General features: G+C 47.0%; 1 protein-coding gene across 2 annotated transcripts in view; it reads left to right on the forward strand.

The window, feature by feature from the left end:
• The first annotated feature begins 12110 nt into the window (after nucleotides 1-12110).
• The window catches only part of RASAL2 (RAS protein activator like 2), a 180731-nt gene continuing 169319 nt past the window's right edge, over nucleotides 12111-23522 (forward strand). For both annotated transcript variants that reach the window (XM_065648930.1, XM_065648931.1), the window contains exon 1: nucleotides 12111-12387. In XM_065648930.1, coding sequence (XP_065505002.1) covers nucleotides 12219-12387 — 169 coding nt within the window. In that variant the 5' untranslated portion in view covers nucleotides 12111-12218. The remainder of the gene's footprint in view (nucleotides 12388-23522) is intronic.

Genomic DNA, 23522 nt, shown 5'->3' on the forward strand with positions numbered 1-23522 from the left:
CACAGTGAACCCCTGGCAATGGCAGTGGGGTTTGCAGAGGGGACGAGGAGAGCAGAGGTGCAAAGAGCAGAGGATGCTCAAGCAGGAGCTGATTGGAGCTGGAAGTGGGGAGCAGAGAGAAAACAGGTCCTGGAGATGAGAACAGGCAGGGCAGGTACAAGCTCCCCTGAGGAACACTTGATTCACTTCCCCAGTGTTAGGGCATTAGATTATTCTTGGTGATCCGCCAAATTCCACAAGCTTCTGCAGTGGGAGCCCCTCTGGGGCTGCAGAGGAAGGGATGGGACACTCTGCAAGGGGCTTTGCCAGCTCCACAGCCCCAAGCACCTCCTCCCCAGGAGGCTTGTACCAGGGTGTCCATCCTGAGAGATAGATGCCTTCAGGAGGTAAAATTGCATTAATACCATCCTCTCACCGGGGCAGTGGCTCATAAAACCTTCCCAGCTAAAGTGCAGCTCCCCGGGGCACAGCTGCCCATGTGCATCCCCAGTGGATGGGGCATGGAATGCTGACTAATGTTTTCAATACTGAGTAAATATTTAAATATCTAAGTAGATCTTTGCAGCTCTAGTGAGCCACAGAGGCAGAAAACTTTGCAGAGGAGCAGTTTACACCCTGGAGACCCAGTTTTTGTGGTGAGTGTGTCTTTGCAGAGCACATGGTGGTTCCCGGCAGGTATAAATGCCACGTGCTGCCATTGCAGTGTCATCGCTCTGGTTTTCCAGGTGGGGAAACCGAACATGCATGAACCACACAGGGGCCACAGGGTGAGTCACGGCTCACAGAGCCAGGGGATGAGAAACCCCGATCTGCTGACTCTCCATCCCATGGTTTAACCACAAACTCATCCTTTCCCCTCGAGGGATCTGCTGCTCTGAATCTGCATTGCTGTTTGCATATGATTTTCAGAGAAAATAATGTGCTGCTTGGGATGAAACATCTTGTAATAACTGCCTGTCTGCAGGGCAGATGGGAATGTATGTGGGGAGGGAATATGATGGAGTATGAGACAACAAATTTGGGTTTGGAGAAATCAGTGTGGCTATTTGTTATAGTTGTCTTTATCTTCAAGTGAAGCAGAACCTTTGCATGGGACCACCCTTTTGTTTGGCTCCTGGTATGAGGAACAGAGGTGGTTTCTTCTAATAAAATCCTGCAAGAGCTCTGCAGACCAAAGTGTCAGCGATGGGACTGACGGGATCTGCGCGGGGTCCAGCCGATGCTGCACAATGCAGAGTGCCCCACATCTGAAGAGATATGAGATTTTTCTATGCTATTCCCTTTTTCCTTCTAGGATTAGCTCCAGTAAATGGTATTTTAACAGCTTAGGGAGAGAGGGCCTTTTTACTGGGGTCAAGACCACCAGCCCTGGTGGGTTATGTTGACTTGAAGAAGAGGCGAAGAGGCTCAAGATGAACGCTCGTACTGTTTTCAGATATACCAGCGCATGTTGTTAAGTCATACACAACCTGGCTTGGAGTCCTGCAAAAGATTCATGTACTGGCTCCTGTCTGGGGCAAGAAGATTTTAAAATATCAGGGTGATGAGACTGTAGTCTTCCATGGAAAATACAGAGGGAGGAAAAATGTCCTATGTCTCTCCCAGATGCTCAGTATTTCTCAGGCAAGAACTGACACTCACACACAAGGAGACTTAAACATTTTGGACTGTACCTGCAGCGATGGCTGGGTGTTGCACATCTGGAGAGCAGAGGTTTGCGGGAGCATTAGCTGCTGTTCGGGAGTTCAGGCGCCCAAAATCAAAGCTGTATATCTGCAGGGCAGTCACGGCATGGGCACTCCCCATATAATACTGTCCTTTGCATCTGCCCTTGCCAGGCATCGGCTCCTACCTGCGAGGTGAAGTGGATGATCTGAAAAGCCTTTTGCTGCAATTTGCCCGGGGGACTGTCAGCTCATTTCATCCATCAAATAAACATCCACCCAACAGTAATCGCTTCTTGTCTCTGCTGTATGGGGCTGCTTAAAAACCAGGGGCAGAGCCATGAAGTGTTATTGTTGTAGTGTTATCTGGCCAGAAAAAAAAATGCTGTTTCCCAGCAGCTTCAAGCTTCCCTCCCATAAACAATGGAAGGTCTCACATTAATGTACTTGCTGTAAAAGCAGATGCAATCAAATGAAATGTATGTGAACGACTGTGCCCCTGCCCAGGATGAGTGTCTGGGGGATGGATTGGTGTTTCTTGGCTGGCAGTGTAGGAAACTAGATGGTCCATGCTGCATTTTCCTCCTTGAAGCAGTTCAGATGCAATTCAAATGAATCCCTCGTGGAACCCTCCTGGCTTCCGCTGAACGATGCCACAGATGGGTCTGGCGCGTTGCATGCAGCAAAAGCCGCTTAATTAGAGCAGCAGCTCAATTTATTTGTTTTGGATCATCTTTATTAGCCATCACTTAAACTTATAATTAAGGGCAGAATAGGGACTGTAAAAGCAGTACCAGCCCAGGCTACTCGCCTGCTCTCTGTGTTGCAGCCGCTGAGTGCTGTTCCTCAACATCTTCAGGAGTTTGTCCCCTCCTGTCACTTGCACCCCAAATGCAAACTTTATTTCTGGCAAATCAGAAAGGAACGGGCAGTGTTTTTCTTCTGGGACACTTTTAATTGGCTGTGCCATGCAGGCACAGGTATGACTCCTGGAGGGATGTTGCTGCCTGTTTCTTAAAATAAATGCCCAAGTACTAACACCCAACAGAAAAGGGCTCCAAAATCCTTGGAGTACTGGGATAACTGAGGAAGCCCGGACTTTCTCCTCAGGAAAGAACGCTGCTCAGGTTGTGGATGTTATTGACATTGTCATTTGGTCATAACGTTCTGTCCAGTGGAGGCATTTCTGTTTGGGTATTTCTCCTGAAGTGCCTGGGGTGTGTTTATTATTCAGTCTGCCTCTGTATCACTCCAATGTCCTGAATCTTCTCCTTGCAACCCTAAATCCTGGTCATGCTTTTTTGGGCTGAAGGGCTGCTGGGACCAGCACCACACAGCCATTTTTTGTGCCACGAGGCAGTTTGTGCTCTGAGACTCGGTTCCTTCTGGGAATTCTACATTTTCTTTTAAATAGGGCTTGAACTAGTATAAGCATGGGCATGTAGCTTTAATAATTTGTGTTTTTCACAGGGTCTGAGTCCACAATAGCTGCGTTGGCATCTTATTCACATCACCACCATGCCTAGTCCTGGACCAGGACCTACCTCAGCCATCACCCCACAGGGCAGGTTCTGCTCCCAGGGGGTTCACAGGTGACAACGAGGGACACATCTCTATCCCAACATCTTTGCACGTGCCACCCCCGTGGAAACAGGGCTGAACTTGGCTTGGAGAGCTGGCGGCTCCACAGTCACTGCTTCCACGTGGCCCGTGAGGACTCTCCCCAAACTGGCATCCAGCCCCTGCGAAACCACAAGCAGCTCCTGTTTGTGCTGCGAGGTAACGTGGATCCGCTGCCCGGGCTGCTTATGGGACAGGGGACAAAGCCTTGTATTTGCGCATAGATGAGCTGTCATGAAACGTCTGCTTTGTGCTCCAGCGCAGGTGTTTGTGTTTTTTCTTTTTCTTCCTTCTATTTATTCAAACACTTAAAAGGAACAGTAGGTTGAAGAACTGGGAGGGGAGAGGAGGAGAGCTTATACATATTGCTCCTTGTTTCTTTTAAAATGTCAGCATCTTACAGCGCTTTTGATCAGTTCTGCTTTGGTGGATGCTGCCACTGCCAGCTCTAATGGCAAACATTGAAGTGAGGGGGACCCCACCGCAGTATTTTTAATGAATCTCTAAGCTACACCTAATGAGGTTATTTGTGTCCTGGTACAGCCTTTGTTTGCAAACAACAGCCTTTCTAGGTAACCACACACAAGTGCCTATTTATTTGTATCTGTCTCGGCTCACAATAGCGAAGGAAGGGAACCCATCTGTTTAGGCAACGCAGAGCAAAAATGTAGCAGAGAGAAGCTGGATTAAGTAATAATCTAAGCAGTGCAGGAAAAAAAGGCCATGTTCCTACAAATGTAGCTAAATCTGGTGACTATTTCTCAAAGTTCAAGACAAGTCATCTAACCTGGAGAAAGCCTGACAAGAAAAATAGGGGCAAATAAATAATTCCTTCCGTGTTGGCCTCATTTCTTGCCCAAAGATAAACCCCAAATCTTTTTGGCCAAGTACAGTCCGGTAAAGGTGCCCCATCACTGATCCCCACGTCCATCCCACAGCCTTCTCTGCACCAACTCATCACAGCATCTGCTGTCATCACCTCCCCAGCATCCCGGGGAGCAGCTTTATCACAAAAAAAGGACCAGTTCATAGGTTACATTTTTCAGTGCTGGTTTCTGTGCTTCCTGAAGATGATCCAACCCATGAAGAGAAAGCCCGCAGCTTTGTCGCAGTCTTGCCTTTGCTTGTTAGAGCCAGCCGAAGAGTTGTACAGATCCGTTCTGAAGGTTGCTGGAGGCTGGTTATTTTGTTGTACAGCTGAGGCAGCAACGATCCTCCAGACAGGCAGCCACTGTTTAAAAAAAAAAAATTTACATTTTAAATTAAAAAAAAAAAAAAGTGAGACATTTGGGCTTCAAAGCCAGCTGACTGTTTATAAGAAGCTGAAGGGTTTTTTGCATCTGGGTATTCCTGACCTACAAGGTGAGGGAAAATGTTGCCAGAACGGAGGGTTTGAGCGTCTCCAGTTGACAGAGGGGAACCTCCACCGTCTTGCCAAGGGCCCTGCACAGGTTTGTGAGTGCCTTTGCTCAGACCTCAGGTGTCCCAGCAAGGCCACATCCAGCCATTCCTCAAGGCCATTCCTTGAGCTTATTTTTTTTCCAGCCTCGCACCCCAGGACCCAAAGAAAAGATATCTAAAATCAAAACTTCATTTCTCCATTCCGCTCCTCCCCAAATCCCACCAGAGGGGAAAAAGATCAGTGCCGCATGTGTCTTCATGTTTGCTTTTGGTAAAGGGGACAGGATGAAAACAGATTGCACTGTAAGAGCATGCCGTGGGGACAATAAGGTGCTGTTTCCTCAGGTTGCTTCTTTAGTTTCCTTTGGGTAGTTTTGCTGAAGGTTATCGTGGTTTAACTGAAAACTAAACTCGATTTTAGTCAAACCATCACAAAGGTGAGAGATATTTCTCAACAATTAGACAGAAATCGGCCGGTTTGGTGCACATCTGACGTGGTTTGCAAAGGAACTCAATGAGCTGCAAAGGGACCAACTTAAATGAGAGAAAATAAAAAGAAAAGGCTTTCCAAAGAGAAGAGTCCTGGAAAAGCTTATGGGTACCCACACCTGGATGTCAAGAGCTCACAAGGTTGTCTCTCCATCCAAGTGTCCACAGAATCACCAGGGTTTATACTGGACATGTTGTTCCAAGACTGGGACACATTTCCTTCCTCATGAAGGGAACAAGAGTTGCTCCTAAAGGGTGGGGTTTTTTTGGGGAAGGGCGCTTGTTTCTGCCTGGTTCATACAATGGGCAGGACTTGCCCTTTCTGTTGCATTCCTATGCAGCTTGAGATATTCTGTGCTCCAGGTGGACATGGATTACCAAGCGCATATGAAAATTAGACTCAGGCTGAGTAAACAAATATTGATCTGCCCACCCTCAGGTCACCGCTGAGAACAGTATTTTGCAGCAGAATATCGAAGGGGCAGGATCCCATCAGACAGCACAAACACAGGGTGAAATTCAGTCCTGCCCCAGGGAGTTTGCCAGCTCAGTGCAATCAATAGTTGCATTTGAAAATGCTGGTCTCATTTGGGTTACAAGAATCTGTGTCTCCGGGGGATTCCTCCTTTCGTAGCTGTGTATCAGAAAATAATTAATAAACAGTCCAGATTGCCTGAAACGAGGAGGAGTGATGCTAAAATAGCTGCGTTTCAGGGTCATGCAGGGCAAGAAGGGTACCGGGATGGGAGGAGAGGAACAGCCCATTTGAGGGAGAAGCAGAGCAGTGGGGTAGAATTTCTCAAGATGATTAATGCCGACCTAGACACCATCATCATTGAGGAGATGAGCGTTCATTTTATACAGCGACTTGTGCTGCTGAACGTGCGGTCTGGTAATTTTCCAGGTGCTTGGTCGTTTGACTGGAGGGTTTTTAAACCCGCTGAATGAGATGTGATGTCTCGTGAGCGCTGGAGTGGAGGCAGCAGAGCGGATTTTTCCCACCACGGTGAATTAAGTAGGACGTGTCGCCTTCCCAAGCAGAGGCTCTGACCCTCCTGTGTCTCTGCAGGGTCACAGCTTCTTTGTGAACACCTTGTAGAGAAAAGCCAGGGCCAGCTGGTCTCTTCTTGATGGTCTGAGTTTTCCTCTGAAATCCACGCTGTGATTTTGGAGGAAAATTCAGACTACCGAGGTCAGCTTATTCAGAGCGATGAGGTCAGCTCATTGCAGGCCTGATCCCCAACCAGCAAAATCTCCAGGATTACTGAACAAATTGCTATTATTTTCCCAGTTGAACGTGTTTTCCCCATTTTCTCTCCACCAGGACGGAATGATAGGAGCAACCCCGTCCACACTGTCACCAGCCTGGCAGACAGCGAGTGACAAATGTGGAGGGGACAAGTTCTCACAAGTCCCCATTTTTAGGACCAGTTTCTGTTTCACGTCGCAACAGGCTGGCCTTGACCTGCCGCCTGCCCCAACGGCGCGGGACGCGGTGGCTGGAAAGGGGCTGTCGAGTGAGGAACAGCTGAGAGCTACAACAATCCTGGCGTGTGTATAAATAGGGACAGAGCCGTTATCCCGATGAAACTAGACCAGATGTTTCTCCAAAATCCCTCTTCTCTGCTAGCGAAAATTCTAGTTTAGTTACAACAGGGCTAAGCAGGCAGCAAAATATTCTAGACCTGCTGATGTTGGGAAGTCGAAGGAAGGAGCAAAATGCCCGGCTGGGGCAGGGGATGCTGCGGGGCTGGTCGCAGTGGGTGCGAGCCGGAGGAGCCCCTCGCTGCCTTTGTTCTATTTTTTTCTGCTTCCTATCCCAGCATTAACGGCCTGAGTTTAAAGCCCATGCTGCGGACGCTTTTGTGAGGTAGAAATTCAGTGTCAGCACATGTATCCTGGAGGCAGTTGGCATGAGATGAAGGAGGGACGGCAGCAGCAGTTAAAACTGGGCCTTGGCTATTTAATATTTAACTTTCCCCAGCACCAGGGGTTTTTTTTTAATCAGTTTGCGCATTATCTACCATCCCCGTTCAAAGAGGGTTTTAGCACAGAGATTTCAGCACTTAATCCCAGGGGCAAGGAAAGCGGAAGAGTCTCTCTGAAGGTTTCAGGGCTCAATCTGGCCTTAATTACACAAGCCTAAATCAGCACAGAGTGGCCACGACTGACTTTGCTGGGACCACGTTCAGGCTGGAGGTAACAAAATCAGGGCTCAGTCCCATGTCTGGCCAGGAGATGACTCTGGTCCCTAAGGCTCCATCCATAGGGAGGTACTGGGGGGATGTTGCCAGGCTGGCTCAGAATAAACCTGCGCCTTGGGCATTAAGCAGCGCCTGGCCGTGGCCAGCTGCAGATGCTTAGGAAGGGATATCGGAAGAGGGAGAGTATAAAGTGATCCTTCCTCCGGCATCCCCTCCTGGCTCCCGGTAATCACCAGTTGGGAGACTTCCTGAGCCGGAGGTTGCATGAATTTGTCTAAATTTTTTTTTTTTTTTTTAAATAATTTATACTTTTGGCCTCCGTGACATCCTGTGGCAATAAGTTCCACAATGTAATTACGTGCTGTGTGAAAATGTACTTGCTTTTGTCCGCTTTAGACCTGGCTCCTGAATATCTCTGTCCACGCTCCTTCGTTCTCATATTGTGAGGAAGAGGGAGAAATAATGCCAGGTCCATACCAGACCTCTCTGATCTCTTCAGACCTCTCTGTCTTCACCAGTCTCAAGGTTTTGTTCTTCCAAACTGGAGCATTTTCATTTTTCTAGCCTTTCCTCATACGGTATCCACCCCATCGCTTCCATTGTCCCTCACTACCCTTTTCCATGTCTCTTCTCATTTTATTATTGCCTTTTTTTGAGATAAGATCACTGAAGTGAGACTTGTTCGCTCCTGAAGACATGAATTCATTCTCCTGGAAGAAGGTCAGCTCAAAAGCTTTATTTTCTCAAGTCAGACTTATGGCGTTCAATTTCTTCTACAAGACATACTGTCTTTGGTTTAATGTGTCTCTTCAAACACTTTGATTTAACCTGTTCTGAGTAAACCTCCAGCCCTGATTTAACTAGAGCCTGTGGGTTAGTGTGATGGCCATGAGTAGATCAACTAATGGAGCTGTTTTACATGAAGGGAATTTCATGCATGTGCTTATATTACTGCTCATTTACGCCTGCACAAATCCTCCGTGCACTACTGGAACTACAGAACACCCCCAGCCAGAACAGCTGAGCTGACGAGCATGAAACTGGGGAGTCTCTGATTTCCAGGACATCTTTATTTATAAAATATGTCTATTTTTGCTACTGTCATGCCTGCAAAACCAGCCTTCCTACTTCAGTCATCCCTGATTTTTATTATTGTTTACACTGCACCAAAGCCCACAAATAAAGGCAGGAGAATGGATTTAGTTTTCCGCTACCGCGTGAATTTCAGAAACCTCACTATCCAGTCGTTCCAGACCTTGCTGCTCGGATGGCTTGATCATACTTGCAGATACAACCAGTCCTCACTGGATGGGAACCAGTTGCTGGTGTCTTGCGCTGTCCCTGCCTAAATGTCAGCCCGGGATTGTGCGGCAGCTTTTTAAATCTCCACTATTCCCCTTTTGGCAGCCGCTCAGCAGCCACATCCTTCCCTCGCAACACGCCAGCTCCTTTTCTCATTCCCAAAGCGGCTTCGTCCCCCTCATCCTCCTACAGCTGCTCGTGCAGGGGGTACTGACCCCAGACTCGTGCGAGGGACAGAGGAGTCTCTGGGAGGCTGGAGATGAGAAGGGGGCTGCGGGGAGAGGAGGAGGGGAAAACCTTGAAGGGTTTATTGGATTGTGGCCACTAAATGATAAGCTTGGAGAATATTGTACTTTATATTATCAGCAGCAGTGGGAATGAGCTGGGGTAGAGAGAATGTAGGAGGAAAAAATTGGTTTTCCTGCTGCTTTACGGTATTATGATGGCAATTTATGCAGATGTCTGCTCTGGAAGGAGTAGCCTGCACGCCCTCAGCTCTCAGTCCTGTGGGAACCACAATGCAGAGCATGTTTTGGGGTGGGAAGGAGCCAGGAGAGGTTACTGGGTGTCCCAGCTGTGCTGCTTCTGCGCAGAACCGTGTAGAATCAACCCATGACGAGTCCTCGCCAGATTTCAGCCTGATTTAACTCTTCCCGGTTATAGGGGTAACTTTAAAATCCTTATTTCCCAAAGAATTGAGGCTGACACCATCCAAGCTCACAGGATCTCTCTTTTTTTTCCCCGATCCTGTGTCTCACCTCCTACAACCTCAGGAAGCATTGAACCTGCTGCTCTGTTTCAAACAAAACAAACAGAGGGATAAAGGTCCAAGAGCTAATTAAATCCCTGCAGGAATAATGAAAATTGGCAGCAAGATAAAGCAGAGAGATCCTACAAGCCTCTCCACAGAGGGTGTCCACCCTTGGCTAGACACCAGGGGATCTACTCTGAGATGTGAATCCGTAGGAAACTGGGCTACACCGGTGCTGCTGGTCGCAAAACAACTGAGCATTTTGAAGAAGGAGGTTTCTTTGTTTTCAAACTCAGCTTGGAAATGGCAGCAGGGCGCACATTCCCACTATACAATGGGAGAAACTGCAATGCAAATTCATCCCGATTCAGAAAACAAGGGTCCCAACCAGGTGGAGAATGACCCAGTTGTAGGGCGAGATTCAGGCCAAGCTCTCAGTCAACCATGAGACAGAAACCCACAGGAAACGAGGTTTCATCAATTAATCATAGAGCCGGCAGGACTTTTTTTTTTCCTCCATTGAAATAGTTAACACATCTTAAATTCTGGATGCATCTATAGCAGTGTGAAGATTAATCCAGTTGGATTAGGAGGGCATCGTTCACTGCCACTTTGTAAATCCTCAGCTCCCAAGATGAACTTTTGGGGATTCTTACAACAAACTTTTAGGTTCAGGCAGCCGATCGCAACCTGCAGAGCTTGGAGTTATGGCCCCTTCAGAGGGAAGGTGCTGCTCTTCAGCAGTAACTCACTGCGTGAACTCGCTCATTCTGCTGTGGAGCAAAATAGAACAGGATGATGCAGAGCACGGTTAGAAAGTGTAGAAGCTGTATCCAGTTTAAAGCAGCTTTACGGCAGTATAAGCGCTACTGGTCCACGCTAATTCAACAGCTATTTCAATAAAGAAAATATTGTCAGCCCCTTTATGCTGTGCAGAAGTCGTGCACAGAGATGAGCCGTCAGACACTACCCATGCTAAGCTTTAGATTTCAGTGAGAAATGTTGAGGACGTGGCCGATTTGCTAAATCCTCTGTGCACCATGGAGATAATCACCGAATCTACGCGCTTGGATGAATTTACCAAGTTCGTATTGATCATGGACAGGCATAAGCCCAGACCAGGAGATCACAGGGAATGAACCCAAGGCAAAGCTGCATCCCTTTGCCCATCCCCTCTGAAAATTCAAGTTACGACACTGTGATTTAAAAGACACTGTGGGATGCACGCTTTATTCAGATATTTTATTCTGGATTTTTGAAGAAGCACTGGGAATTTCATAAAAAGAAAAAAAGAATAGAAGAAGAAAACCTGGTGTCCTGAGGGAGGGCAGTAAACAGGCATTTATAACAAAACAACCCGTGAGACCTCATCTGGAATATTGTGTCCAGTTGTGGGCCCCTCAGTTCCAGCAGGACAGGGAACTGCTGGAGGGAGTCCAGCGCAGCCACAAAGATGCTGAAGGGAGTGGAGCATCTCCCGTGTGAGGAAAGGCTGAGGAGCTGGGTCTCTTTAGCTTGGAGAAGAGGAGACTGAGGGGTGACCTCATTAATGTTTATAAATATATAAAGGGTGGGTGTCACGAGGATGGAGCCAGGTTCTTCTCGGTGACAACCAACAGTAAGACAAGGGGTAATGGGTTCAAGCTGGAACACAAGAGGTTCCACTTAAATTTGAGAAGAAACTTCTTCTCAGTGAGGGTGACGGAACACTGGAACAGGCTGCCCAGGAGGTTGTGGAGTCTCCTTCTCTGGAGACATTCAAACCCGCCTGGACGCCTTCCTGTGTAACCTCACCTGGGTGTTCCTGCTCTGGCAGGGGGATTGGACTGGATGATCTTTCGAGGTCCCTTCCGATCCCTGACATTCTGTGATTCTGTAAATGGAACAAACATCACCAAGACAGTTGTTCTCCTTTTCTCTCCTGCACATCTCGTTCCCAGGCACCTGAAAGAGAGGGGCTGTGTAAGGACGGACCCAGCGCTCCCACGCGTGCTCTGCAGCGCGACGTGCGCACCGACAAAAGCTCCGCACCCGGGAAACCCCATTTCGTGCTTTTTCACACCAAAACCACCATCGCCTCACTCTTGCCACGTTATCAGCAGGCCGGAGAAAGGGCCGCATGTGCCACGGCCCCCCGAGAGGGGCTGTCCCCGGGTTTTTACATCTCGGGGATGCTTTTTCTCAAGCTACAAACCCCACTCGCAGCCCCGCCCTCGGGCGCCCTGGGTCCTGCCAGGGGGTGAACCCCTGGGAAAAACCCCTCGGGGGGGCATTTTGAGCCCCCCCGGCGGCGGGGACGAACCCCTCGAGGGCCACAACGAGGAGCCCCGCGTGGGGAGGCGGCTCTGGGCACGGAGGGGGCGCGGGGTGGGGACGTTTGGCCGGGAGGAAGGGCCGGAGCCTCCCAGCGCCGCCCGCCATCTCCCTCAGGGCACGGGCGGGAGGGCGGGGGTCCCGGCTCGCCGCCTCGGCGGGCGATTACTCGGGCCTGGCCAAGCCCCGCTGTCCACCGCCTGCCCCGTCCGTCGCGGGCGCTCGGCTCGCCACTGCTCGCGCCTGCCCGCCCCGGGCTGCTGAGGGCGCGGAGCAGCCGCCGCCGCCGCCGGGCGCTGGGACGGGCGGGCAGCGGCCGCCGCCTCCTCCGGCGCTGACGCAGGGGCCGAGGGGCGGGGAAGGGAGGGAAGGAGGGAGGGATGGAGCCGCGCCGCGGCGCGCACTGAGGCGAAGCGCGGCCGGGGCGCAGCGCAGCGCGGGCGGCGGCTCGTCCGTCCCCCCGCTTCCCTCAGCATGGAGGCGCCCCCCGCAGCGGCGGGCGAGCCGGCGGCCTGGGCGGCGGAGGCGGCGTTCGCGGAGCCGGAGCTGGGCTCGGACGAGCTGGAGGCGGCGGCGGGCGGCTCGCTGGACCGCGTCCTGCTGGAGTCGGTGTGCCAGCAGCAGGGCTGGGTCCGCGTCTACGGTGAGGGGGCGCCGGGGCGGGGGGGGCGGGCGGGCCGGGGCCCGTTGCCGGCGGCAGGTTGGGAGCGGCGAGCGGGGCGGAAAACTTGCCGGCCCGAACTTTTTATTTCTCCTTTCCCCCCCCGCCCCCATTGCCAAAACTGCCAGTCCCCCGAGTCTCGCAGCCTCCCCACACCGCTCTCCGCGTTCCCGGCCCGGGCTCCGCAGCCCCGGTGTCCCCGGCCGGGATGTGGCGCTGGCACCGGGCGGGACCCGCATCGAGACCCTTTTGTGTCGCCGGGAGTCAAGTACAGGATGCGGATGCACGCGCAGGGCTCTAATTAGTATTAATGAGGCACTAAAGGCCTGGGAGGCGCTGATACCCAGGGTCCCGCTCGCCCCAGACTTATTGGTGTGTGTGAAATTGGCACCTTTATTATTTATAAAAAGGACGTTAAAATCTTCAGCGGTCTGGCCAGCCTGCAGGACCCGGTGTTGTTTCTCCTGCTGTCTCAAACTCTCCCTGGTATGTAACCTTTTAAAATTAGCTTGATTTATGTGACCGGGCTCTGGTTTGTTTAGGCTCCCAACTGAAATGCAGTCGGGCTTAATCTCTCGATCAGCACCTAAATAGTGGAAATTCTCTTTTATCTTCTCCTTGTCTTTCTCTCTTGTTTGTCTTGGTAGTCTAACGATAATTACTCCCACGTTGCAGAGGGAAGATTGCTGCAGACAGTATCTCGTTTTTCCTCCTGTAACAAATTTGATGGTCCACCCTTGAAAAGGCAGCAGTTGTGGTGTTGGCGTGTCCAGTTACTATGTTACTGTGGTGTAATATTATGGAGAACCTGTGAAAACACTTTCTTTTATTGGTGCTCTTCTAGAGCAGATCCTGTCATGCTGCTGGTTCTCTGTTGTCTTCCTCCCCTGCCCTGAATCCCAAAGAGATTCTCTGGGTTTCCCCTGGCCTGTAAAACTAGAAGAAAATGTTCTCTGTTAGCCGTATCATTGGTCTGTTACTGGCTGCATTATTGCTGAAACACAAAGATGACATAAATAAGTTATCTACAAGAACTCTGCTGAATTTCTTGGCTGATGGCGACTAATTACTGTGAGTACCACCAGCGTTCGCCTTGGCACATATCAAATGAAGAAGATCAGGCTGCAGGTTTTCTGGAGAGCACAGTCTGTTCAAAGACCTTTTGTGTTTATTTTGGAAGCTTGAAAAGCTGGTGCAGTGGGATGAGGTTGTCTGTCTGCTTTCTGTCTGGTGCATCAATGAGCAAAGTTATACTTAGGGCAACTAATTGTAATAGAAGTTTGGGATTTTTAGTGGTTTCCTCTGTGTCTTGCTTGCTACTTCTTGGGCGACTTTCTTTTGTTACTCTCAGCCTAATGCTGAGACTATAAAACGCAGCCTTCTAAAAAAGAAAATATCTGCTGTTGTGAAGGGGAGCTCTGTAAAAAGCAGATTGCCTTCAAATTGTTTGTTTGTTTAGAATACTTTCCAAAGGTAAAATGAGAATGTACTTAAGAAGAGGATGTCTGGCACCAGCCTATCTGATTGTTACCCAAGGTTATATCTTGTATGAGTGGAAGCAGGAATGTGGTTTCAAAATTAGCTGTGGTGAAAAACATTGCTTGTTGATAAAGTCACTCATATGTTGTGATGTGTTTGTAGCCTGACACTAACATGTAGATAAACGGGCAAAAATGCCCTGTGGCCGAGCAGCGAGCTCACAGGCTATAAAAATCAGCGTGGACTTCAAGCATGTAAAAATACATCTCGTAGCCCAAGGACAATAAGTAATTATTCCTAGTCTGTGTTTAAAAACCACTCATTATCTCTCTCCCTCGTAAAGAATCTGATGTGTTAGTGTCTTCTCTCCTTCCCTATGAAGTTGCAATTGGATTAGCTAGTATTTGTTTATTTCCTCCACTTGTTAGCACTTTTTGCTTGCATGAACACATCTGGAGAAGTTTGTGGACAGTGAGTCAAGCTGAAACAGTGCCATGTTTGTGCACAACTAAATATGGGTTACAAACCCATGAGTGACAAGTGTTATTTATAGGATTAAAAGTAAAGCCTTGCACAGTTGTCTGAGGAACCACAGCAGCTTTGCGAAAGAAAACAGGAGCAGAAAGCTTAGCCTTATTGTCAGTATTGTCTGACAAACAATGAGAACACTAACACTAATTATTTCACCATGAATGGCTGGGGGAGGGAAGGAATATCTGACATAAAAAGTTGGGAAGCATTTTCTAGCATGGCAAGAAATTTGGTTTTTGTTGTCATAGCATTTCTGTTTCACCTGTCTTTACGAACATGGACCTCTGCGTTGGGGAGTTGTGCCAAAGGAAAGGTGATTGTCTGGAAGTGTCTTAAGTAGTGGGAACACTTATTTGGACATAAAGGAGCCCTTTAAAGATGACTTTATTTCTGTGCATCTTTGTTCTGCACTGGTGTGCCATCCACTTCGGCTCTGTCCGAGGAAGTAATTACTGGCATGAGGGGAGCTGGTCTGGTTGCAGAGCCTGTAAAACTTCGTTTTTAAGCACAAGAGAAAAGAATTTAGTAGTAAAGTACCATCATTACTGATCTCCGTGGCTTGCCAGAAGTATGACAGTGATGAGAGCACAGTGGGACTTTGCAATGTCTGGGATGTGATTTCAGTGTGACACTGAGGTCTCGTCTGACTTCACTACGAGATCTAAATCATAGTCTGGCTATTTTTGCATTTCCTGCGTCAGCTGCAGTATTCCAAGTGTAGCTTTTTCATTCTGTGTTCTGGAGGTTCGGCAGCTTCTGGTTAAGTGAATTAGTGAGGACATTATCAAACTATGGAAATACCATTTCCTTTCAGAAGGACAGAGTTTGTAACGTAAGCAGTTTCCTTTAGCCCAATGTTTGAATAGTGAACAGGAACAGCAGATTTGCTTGTCGGAGTGACAGGTTTAATTGCTTGTGAAACACAAATCATGTGAGTGTTGTTAGATGATGTTTCCAAGAACTAGTTTTGACACACAACTAATGTTTCTGTAAAATATGTATCAACATGTGTTCTGGATGGTGGCTTCATTTCAGGCTTGTAGCATGTGTGTAATGGGTAAGAGGATAGAGATTACCTGCCTGATTAATGCTATGACTTATTTTTTCTTCCTCTGTAAAAGGCATAACTGACTTTTGAAAGCACCCACCAGTCTTTAAAGGTCTATTTCTTTGCTCTTTGAAACAGATTTTGCAGGGAGGAGGCAGGGGGATAACTGAATTTACAGCATTCTCAGTGCTAACTGTGAAAACAGAGCAATTATATTGCCTGACGTGGCTGACTGAACATCCATGGATTTTGGAGCAATGAATTATACAGCCAGCATCACAGCATTGGTGTTAAATGTTGCGTGTGATGGGGGCAGAATCGGATTTTGCTTGACTTACAGTCTGTGTCTAAACAGGTTTTAAACTTCTGTCACAGTGGCTGTCGAGTTAGTTTCTGGTGCGCCTGCTCTAAGCTCTCTGCAAATGCTCCTGCGCTAAAAATGATTGATTTCAAAATAGGAGTTGATGAAATAAGTAGAAAATAGCACGGGGAAGAGGCTGTTCTTTCTTGAATGCTAATCCTGTGAATGGACATTGCTGCTCTGGGGCCTTATCAGGACTAGGAAATGTCTTTCTCTTTTAGCAGCGGTGCTAAAAAGCCGATGGTAGTTGTACAAACTCCAGCGGCGATGGGACGTGGACGTTTTCATCACCTTGTTCTCCGCAGGCAGCCTGGAGACATTCCTCACTGCCAGTCAGCCTCCGCACCCCCCTTCTCCTGGCAGAAAGGGAAGGCTCTTCAAACACAGGCCTGAAGCGCCCCGTGCTTTTTCATGGGTATTGATCTGCAGACAGAGCTTTGCTGGCCCTGACTCCAGAGACAACCCCAGACCCCGTGCAGCCAGACAGAAACATCTCTCGGCTGCCTCAGACCTGAGTTCCAGGCTTTTAAGTACTGGACCTCAGAAAGTGTTAGACTTGTTCTTAGGACTGAAGTCACAGTGATGCACATAGTGTCCTGTGGAGATTTAAAAAATAGCAGTGGCTCAAGTACTGGACAGAAGCATCTCCTAATCATGTGAAATTCTGTCCAAAACCCCAATTTCCCGTTTCAACAATCCATTGTCTACCTTGGTGGACTCTTATATCAGTGACTCCAACTCTGTTCTCGGGCTTTTCTGGTTCTTTACAGCCTGCCTTGCTATGGCTTTGTAGGTAGCTCGCTGCCTACCTCCACTGCTTGCAGTTGTACCTAAAAATGCAAAGATTACCCATTTCCAAACTATCTCTCTTTGGATGAGCATCAACAGGCTTTGCTAATGAACCAGCATCTTGTCATTGTCAGCAAATCCTCTCCTCCCAGCCACGCTCGTGCTGCCAGCCAGCTTTTTCTGAGCTGTCCATGGGAAGATGGTGAGTGTGAGCCACGACCCTTCCCAGGGCTCAGTCTCCCCTCCCTGGGGTCTAAACTTGTCTGCCCGGACCTGACCTCCACCCAAGCTGGTGGAGATCCCACCAGGTGGCGGCATCTTCATTGCGGTGGGACAGGAGCTGCTGAAGGACGCCTGAGACGGCGTCCTCTCCGCTGCTGAACCTTATCGCTCATCTCCAGAAGCTCAGGTAAAAAGTCATCTGGAGGCTGTATAACAAAGGGTGGGTAGGAAGGGTGGATTTTAGTTAAAAAAACCCCACCAAACCACCAAAAAAGCTTTGTAGCAAATTGAAGTGGTGAAGCAATTTGATAGTTGAGGGACAGCTGCTAGAGCTATAGAGGGCAAGAAGGAAAAGAACTTCTTGACATGCGTGCAGATAGGCTATGTTTTGTGTACTCCTGCATTTATGAGTGTGTACGGAGCTGTGATTCATTGTAGGAGATAATTTACTGTAAGGCAGGACTTAACGTGAGATAAGCTGAAGGTGTGGGTGAGAGCCTTGGAAAGCTGGCAGGGAGCTGAAGAGCTGCACGGCACATCTGTGCAGGCATCTCGTGTTGGAAAGCAGAGAAGGTCAGTGTTCATGAGTGTTTCTTTCCCTTCTGATCAATAGGCTTATTTTTAACTCGCTTAGAAGGTTGGTGCAAGAGAAGATAAACCTTGTTGGGCCAGGAAATGTTATTTTCTGTCTCGTTGGACAATGCCTACTGTAGTGATATCCGACCTTATCATGGCCTTCAGGTACTGCTGCAGCCTATTAGTTACAAACATTAAATAATGAAGGCATAAAGCTTCTTTTCGTTTTGTTAAGGTGATAGATAACAATGATTTCTAGCTGGTGCCCCATTGTACAAGACAGAGTTTAATCAAAAGCGAGGTTTTAAGTGACTGCATTTGCCACAGACAGAAAAAAGGCCAAGTGTGCTGTGGGCAGCGATATGGCGTTCCCTTGCCAGCCAGCAGCGGGGAACATCAAAAGATGCTCTTACAGGTGCTCTGCTCACACCTGCTGTATGACAGCTCCTCTGACAGCTCTGTTTGACTGCAGAGGATTCTTACAAGCGTGTGAAGTGTGAATTGTGGGTCCTCTGTGCTACCACAGCTACTGAATCTGCTGACTTTCTGGTGTGTTTGCAGTGGTGATTTGGAGTGTAGAAGAGGGCTGGGTATAGCCTGTTTTCTTCTTGGTTGCTTTACTCCCCAATTTTATTGCAGCATTAGCCCTTTCGACGTTACAGCTGTTTGCCTTCTTCTTTTCAAGGAACACTGACATTAACTTATACTAAATGGATTTTTTTTAAGGAGTTTTTAGCTGGGTTCTTTCAGCTGGCTGTGTTGTTGCAAATGTTGCCTAGGTTACTAATTTATTAAGTCACTTAAATATTTGGAGGGATCAACAATACTACAGTGTGCTGGGGAAAATGAGGATGATATTATTTTAAAACACCACTTTCCTGACTCCTGTATTTCAGTCACACAATTTCTCTCTGGACGAACATTTTCATGTGGTGCTGTTTCCTATTTTTAAACAATAGGAAAAAAGAGAAGATAAGAGGAACATAACTGTGACCCATTGACTTATTATGAGATCATGGGTTCCTTTCAACTCATATTTATAGATTTTTATAAAAAAATAGCTGAGATTTCAGCATTTTCTGGCATATACGCCTCCAAGGTCACAGAGTTACGTTCTCTTCTGAATTCTTTTGAAATCCTCTGTAAAGGCACATAGTAATGATGGAAATACAATTTGAGTCTGCAAAGAAAGTAACCAAGTGAAAAGAAAATTTACTGCATTTTGGTTTGTAAACTTCTCATGAAGTCCTTTGTGTTTTTTGACACCCCCTCATCTCAGAAAGCCTTTATGAAAGTGATCAGGAGGGAATAACCTTTGCTAATTCTCTCTAATGGGGTTTCAAAAGGTCACTAAATGTAGAAAGGCTCTTCTCCAAGAATTGGGATTATTTTTAATTATAAAGCAAGTTGGAGTAGTGCAAGTAATGAGCTCTTAGAGGTGAAGGGGGTCTTTGCACTTGAGTAAATGTAAAACCAAGTCCTGGATTTAGATCCCTTATTATCTAAAGGGATTCTTTTTTTTTTTTTTTTTAACAGCTGGGAATACCCCATTAAAAATTAGCTCTTATACTGCAAGCACTGGCAGGCACTTAGTTAAACACATTAATTCTGCAAACTGTGGGAAAGCGACACCCATTTCAGCAGATGTGCAATGTGTCTGGTGTCGATTTGCATAAGAATGCATCTGCTTCTCGCTTGGTTTCTGGCTTGATTAAAACTTGCAGGCACCTTTTCCCCTCCTGTAGTGCTGTGTCTGCATTCTTGGACATTAGTGGCTTAATTGAAAATGCCCTGGTTTTTTATGTGTTAAGATAATTCATTTTATTTACACAGTCCTGTGCTGTAGATGCTCTTGGTGTTTTACAGACAGAGGCTGCTTTGCTTGCCCTTTGGACCGGAGAAGAAAGGAAATAGCAAAGATGAAAAATGGCAAATGTGTTTGGAAGTGGAAGGAGGATTATATGGAGATCAGTGCTGTGGTGAGAGGAGGAGAAGTGTTTAGGAACCTGTGACTAAAAATGATCACCCATCTCTGAGACTTAACCCCTCCCAATGTTAGGCTTTCGTGTAACAGTCCAAAGGATTCTGCAGAACCTCTTCACCTCAGTCTCGTTCTTGTTCTCAATCTGGATGGCATGAAAAAGAATAGAATATACTTTTGGATAGACCGTAGATACTGTAGCATTAATTCTGAGAGAGCTTTCTGTACCCCAGGTACCAGGGAATTTAAGCAAGGTACTGGGAGGCAAGATATTGGAAAAGAGGATCAGAACTTGGATTTTGACATGAAGATTCTGACAAGGAAAAACTAATTAGGAAGCAACATTTAGCATAGATTTTATCCATCTGTGACAAACATTGGATGGCCACCACTGTGATCCAGGGCTTTGAGAGAAGAGGTTTTGTGTCAGAACTGTTTTTAGGGTTTTTTATTTTTGGCATGAAGGAGCAAAAGGCAATTTAGCAGTGTTCTAGACAAAGCTTCATGCTTGAGGAATGCAGGTTTGGAGCTGCACTGCCCCATCTCTGCCTGGCAATGCTTTTGCTCAGGCCTGGTGGCCAGCAGAGCACTTTTGGGTTGGCCAGCACTGGGTTATCTCACCGAATGAGAAGTGGTTAGCATTGCCTGCGTGCGGCACATCTAGATTAATCATTTTCATCAGCTGCAAGGTATTTAGTGGGGCGGAAGTGAGAAGGAAAGGGAGGACATGCTTTTAGCACCGATCTGCAGGGCTGTGAGCTGTCCCTGGGTGGCCCTGAGACAACTTGCACCCTTCACAGCTTCAGACCCTCTTGCAGGAGGTCTGATGTTCCCCAACGCTAAAACAGCAGTGTCTGAATTTAGGCTGAATAAGTAGGAAAGCCTAGAAATGTATGTCATATCCAGTTTTTGGGGTGTCCTTCAGGGAAGGGCTTAAAGTGACTTCATGGAATATAACAGTGTAACTGCATTTTTCCTCTTAGGAAACACATCCCCTTTTGCCAGCAAGGGTTTGGAGGAAATACGGGTGGGATTGGTGCTTCTGGAGGGATTTCTTTGCCGTGGTTGGTACTTGTACGGCAGATGGAGTTAAAAACCCGCTTGCTTGCTTTGGTTTCTCATTACTTGAGTCAGTGGCTTGGCTTGAGATAAGCGCAGGTAATTCATACCCTCATTTAGCTGACTTTAGTGCGCTGATACCCGTCTCGGCAGGACAGGCTACAGGTGCTGCCCCAGTCAGCACAGCGTGTAGCGCCAGGGATTTCAGGCGGTGGCTGGGAGGGCCGAATCCAGCCTTGGAATCTCTTTAAGGAATGAAATGATTGCTTTGCTTCAGTTTTGTGTACCATTTCAGCGTGGCAAATGCTGATGGCTTTATTAGCAATTCCCGTGCTGCCCGTTGGGGTAAAAGACGGAGGGATCGGTTTCAGTGACTTGGCCCATTCACTGCCTTGCGATGCGAGTGCATCCAAAGCATTAACGGTTTTGTTGGAGAGCGCTGCTGTGAGCTGGGAACGTGAAGAAACGAGGCACAAGTAGGTCAGATAACTTGCCCAAGGACATGCAAGAAACTTGGCAGCAGAAGTCAGATCTCTGGAGACCTCTATGGTGCTTTGCTTGCATGCTTTGAGTTGCGCTGCTTCGCGTTTGGGATACCTTTAAGCCTGCTACTTTCCTTGGATCCTCTTGAGGCTATTAATAATCCTCTTAAATCCCCTATTAGCTGTCAGATCTGCAGGTCAGTGGGGCAAGATGCTCTCAGAGGGAGACCTTTCATTCAGGTGGTTATGTCTGCTGACTCTCTTTTTTTGTTTGTTTCCCAAAGATATAGTTTTGTTGACCTTTGAAATGTAATAAACTTGTCTCGTTACAGTGATAGCAGGCCGGACTGCTGGTATGAAGGAGTTTGGATAGCTGGCACTGATTAACTTCTCTTAATTTGTGGACAGGACCAGGTGTTTGACTACATCATCATTTCCAACTAGGTAACTATTCTCTGTAGAATGTGGGAGGAAAACATATCTCAGATTAGGACTGGAAAACCATAGAGAAATTATTAAACCACCTGAAGCTCTGACATCCTTTCCATGGCCTCCGTGACCCTGTGCCGCTGGGTAACACTTTTATATTTTGTTGGCTTTTCTGGGAGAATTGTCTGATCCATAGTTGTTTTCCATCTTAGGTATTTTATCTTGATGTGCAGGAGTATAGAGCAGTGCAGGCACTATAAAAGGAGATAAAAAACTTCCTGAAAATATGTTTATTTACATTACAAGGTTATACCTCAGGCTGTACAGCCAAGCTGCTGCCTTTGCTGGGTTTCCTAGCTTGCTTGAGTATACTGGGACACGTACATCACGCACCAGAAGCACAATGTGCTCACGCTTGCTGGGAAATCATTAAACTTCCTCATCACATAATACTGAGTATTTGCTATTTTGACATACATTTCTGTAATTATTTTCCATCTTTGCGTTCAGGATGGTGGGTAGTTGATAGGTCTCTTGAGAAATAAGTAATCAGGAGAAATGGAGCAATATCACCAAAACAGAAATAGGTGTGGTGTTTAAAGATTTAATAATAATTTAATAATAAATGTATTAATAATTTAAAAAATCAACATCCTTTTAAGCCTGATTTGAGAAGATTTATCTTTTGGATGGCATAGGCTCATGGGGTGACTTGCTTGGGATGTCGGTGAGGTGTGGGGTGACGGATCCCCCTATGGAATGGATTTCATGGGGTTCTTCCTTAACTTCTTCCGTTAGCTAAGGCCTTGCTCACTTAAGTTTTCAAACAGCCTAAACTCTTTGGAGGTAATGAGTTTTATATCCCATATAGTAAGGTAGCAAAACTGTTGTATGGTCTTGCCATAAATGTTTATGTCAGTTTTCTGTAAGCAGTGGCAGAGCAGCGTGAACTGAGACCATTTCAAACGCAACTGTCCTCATTTTGATTCCAGTGGTTGCTAATTTCTCAATTTATAACCAACAAATCATTACAACCATTAGATCAAATTAAGGAAGAAAGCCTCTTTTTTTTGGTCAGCCTGGACAAGCTGTACTGACAGAAGTCAAGGATTTTAGGGAAGTCAGGAATGTGAAGTAAACAGCCTCTGTTCACCAAAATGATGAATGTATAGCAGAAAGGATAATAAGAAGGAAATAAATATTTTTTTTTATTCTAGCCCAGTGCTGGAAAGGGGGAGCTTGCATGCTGTAAAAATGCAAATGTCCCTGAAACTTTGGTGGGGGAAAAAAAAAGAGAGGAATGCAGTAATAAGAGTTAAACATCTAAGTGCTATGAAAAGGCATTAATCTTTGTACTGGCAGAACTTGCTTCCCGCTATTTCTTTGTCAGAACACATTGCTTTTTCTGTGTTTAAAAAATAGAAAAGGGTAAAAATAGAAAAGTCCCTGAAAATGCGACGTGGCTCTCAATGGGAAATGTATGTTTAATATAAGAGCAACATTGACCTGAAGCCTGGTATCTCAAAGTTAACTGGATCCTGGCTTTACTCATCTCAAGTTGTACGTTTTAGGTAATTTGGGTTTAATAGCGCTCTCAGCACCTTTAACCTGATGCTCGGAAGGAGGAGGCAGCCAGTCATATATAGTTTTTCCAGATATGAGCCATTAAGCAATTATAAATTATCTATAAGCAAGTAGAAGGAGGCTATCTCCTTAGTCCTATATTCTGACTTAAATATTTTTTTAAAAAAGTATAATAAGACCTGTCTATGTGAAGAATCTGCAATGCAATAGGTGTTATTATCAAGAGATAGTAACTGTTTTCCTTGCAGTGGTCTGTCTCTCTCCTAATGGGTTTGAAACCAGCCCAGCCCAGGACAGAGCAGGTGCTCTAAGGAGAGCTCAGGTAGTTTCCCATATGAGTAGGTAGGTGTTGTATAAACAGGTGTCAAGAATTAAATTGACCTGCTTCTTCCTTGCTGAGAAACAACTTGCTGTGATTGTGGGTTACATTAGCTGTGGCATTTCACTGCCATTTTAGGAAGAAAAGGTGAGAGTGGACTGATGGACCCTGGTTTTCTGTGCGTTCAGGCTGGTGACCTCGGGTAGGAGGTCACCCGAGATGCTGTCCAGACCATGGGATCTCCTGGCTGACGTATC

Source organism: Caloenas nicobarica, chromosome 20 (assembly GCF_036013445.1).
Source record: "Caloenas nicobarica isolate bCalNic1 chromosome 20, bCalNic1.hap1, whole genome shotgun sequence".
Taxonomy (NCBI): domain Eukaryota; kingdom Metazoa; phylum Chordata; class Aves; order Columbiformes; family Columbidae; genus Caloenas; species Caloenas nicobarica.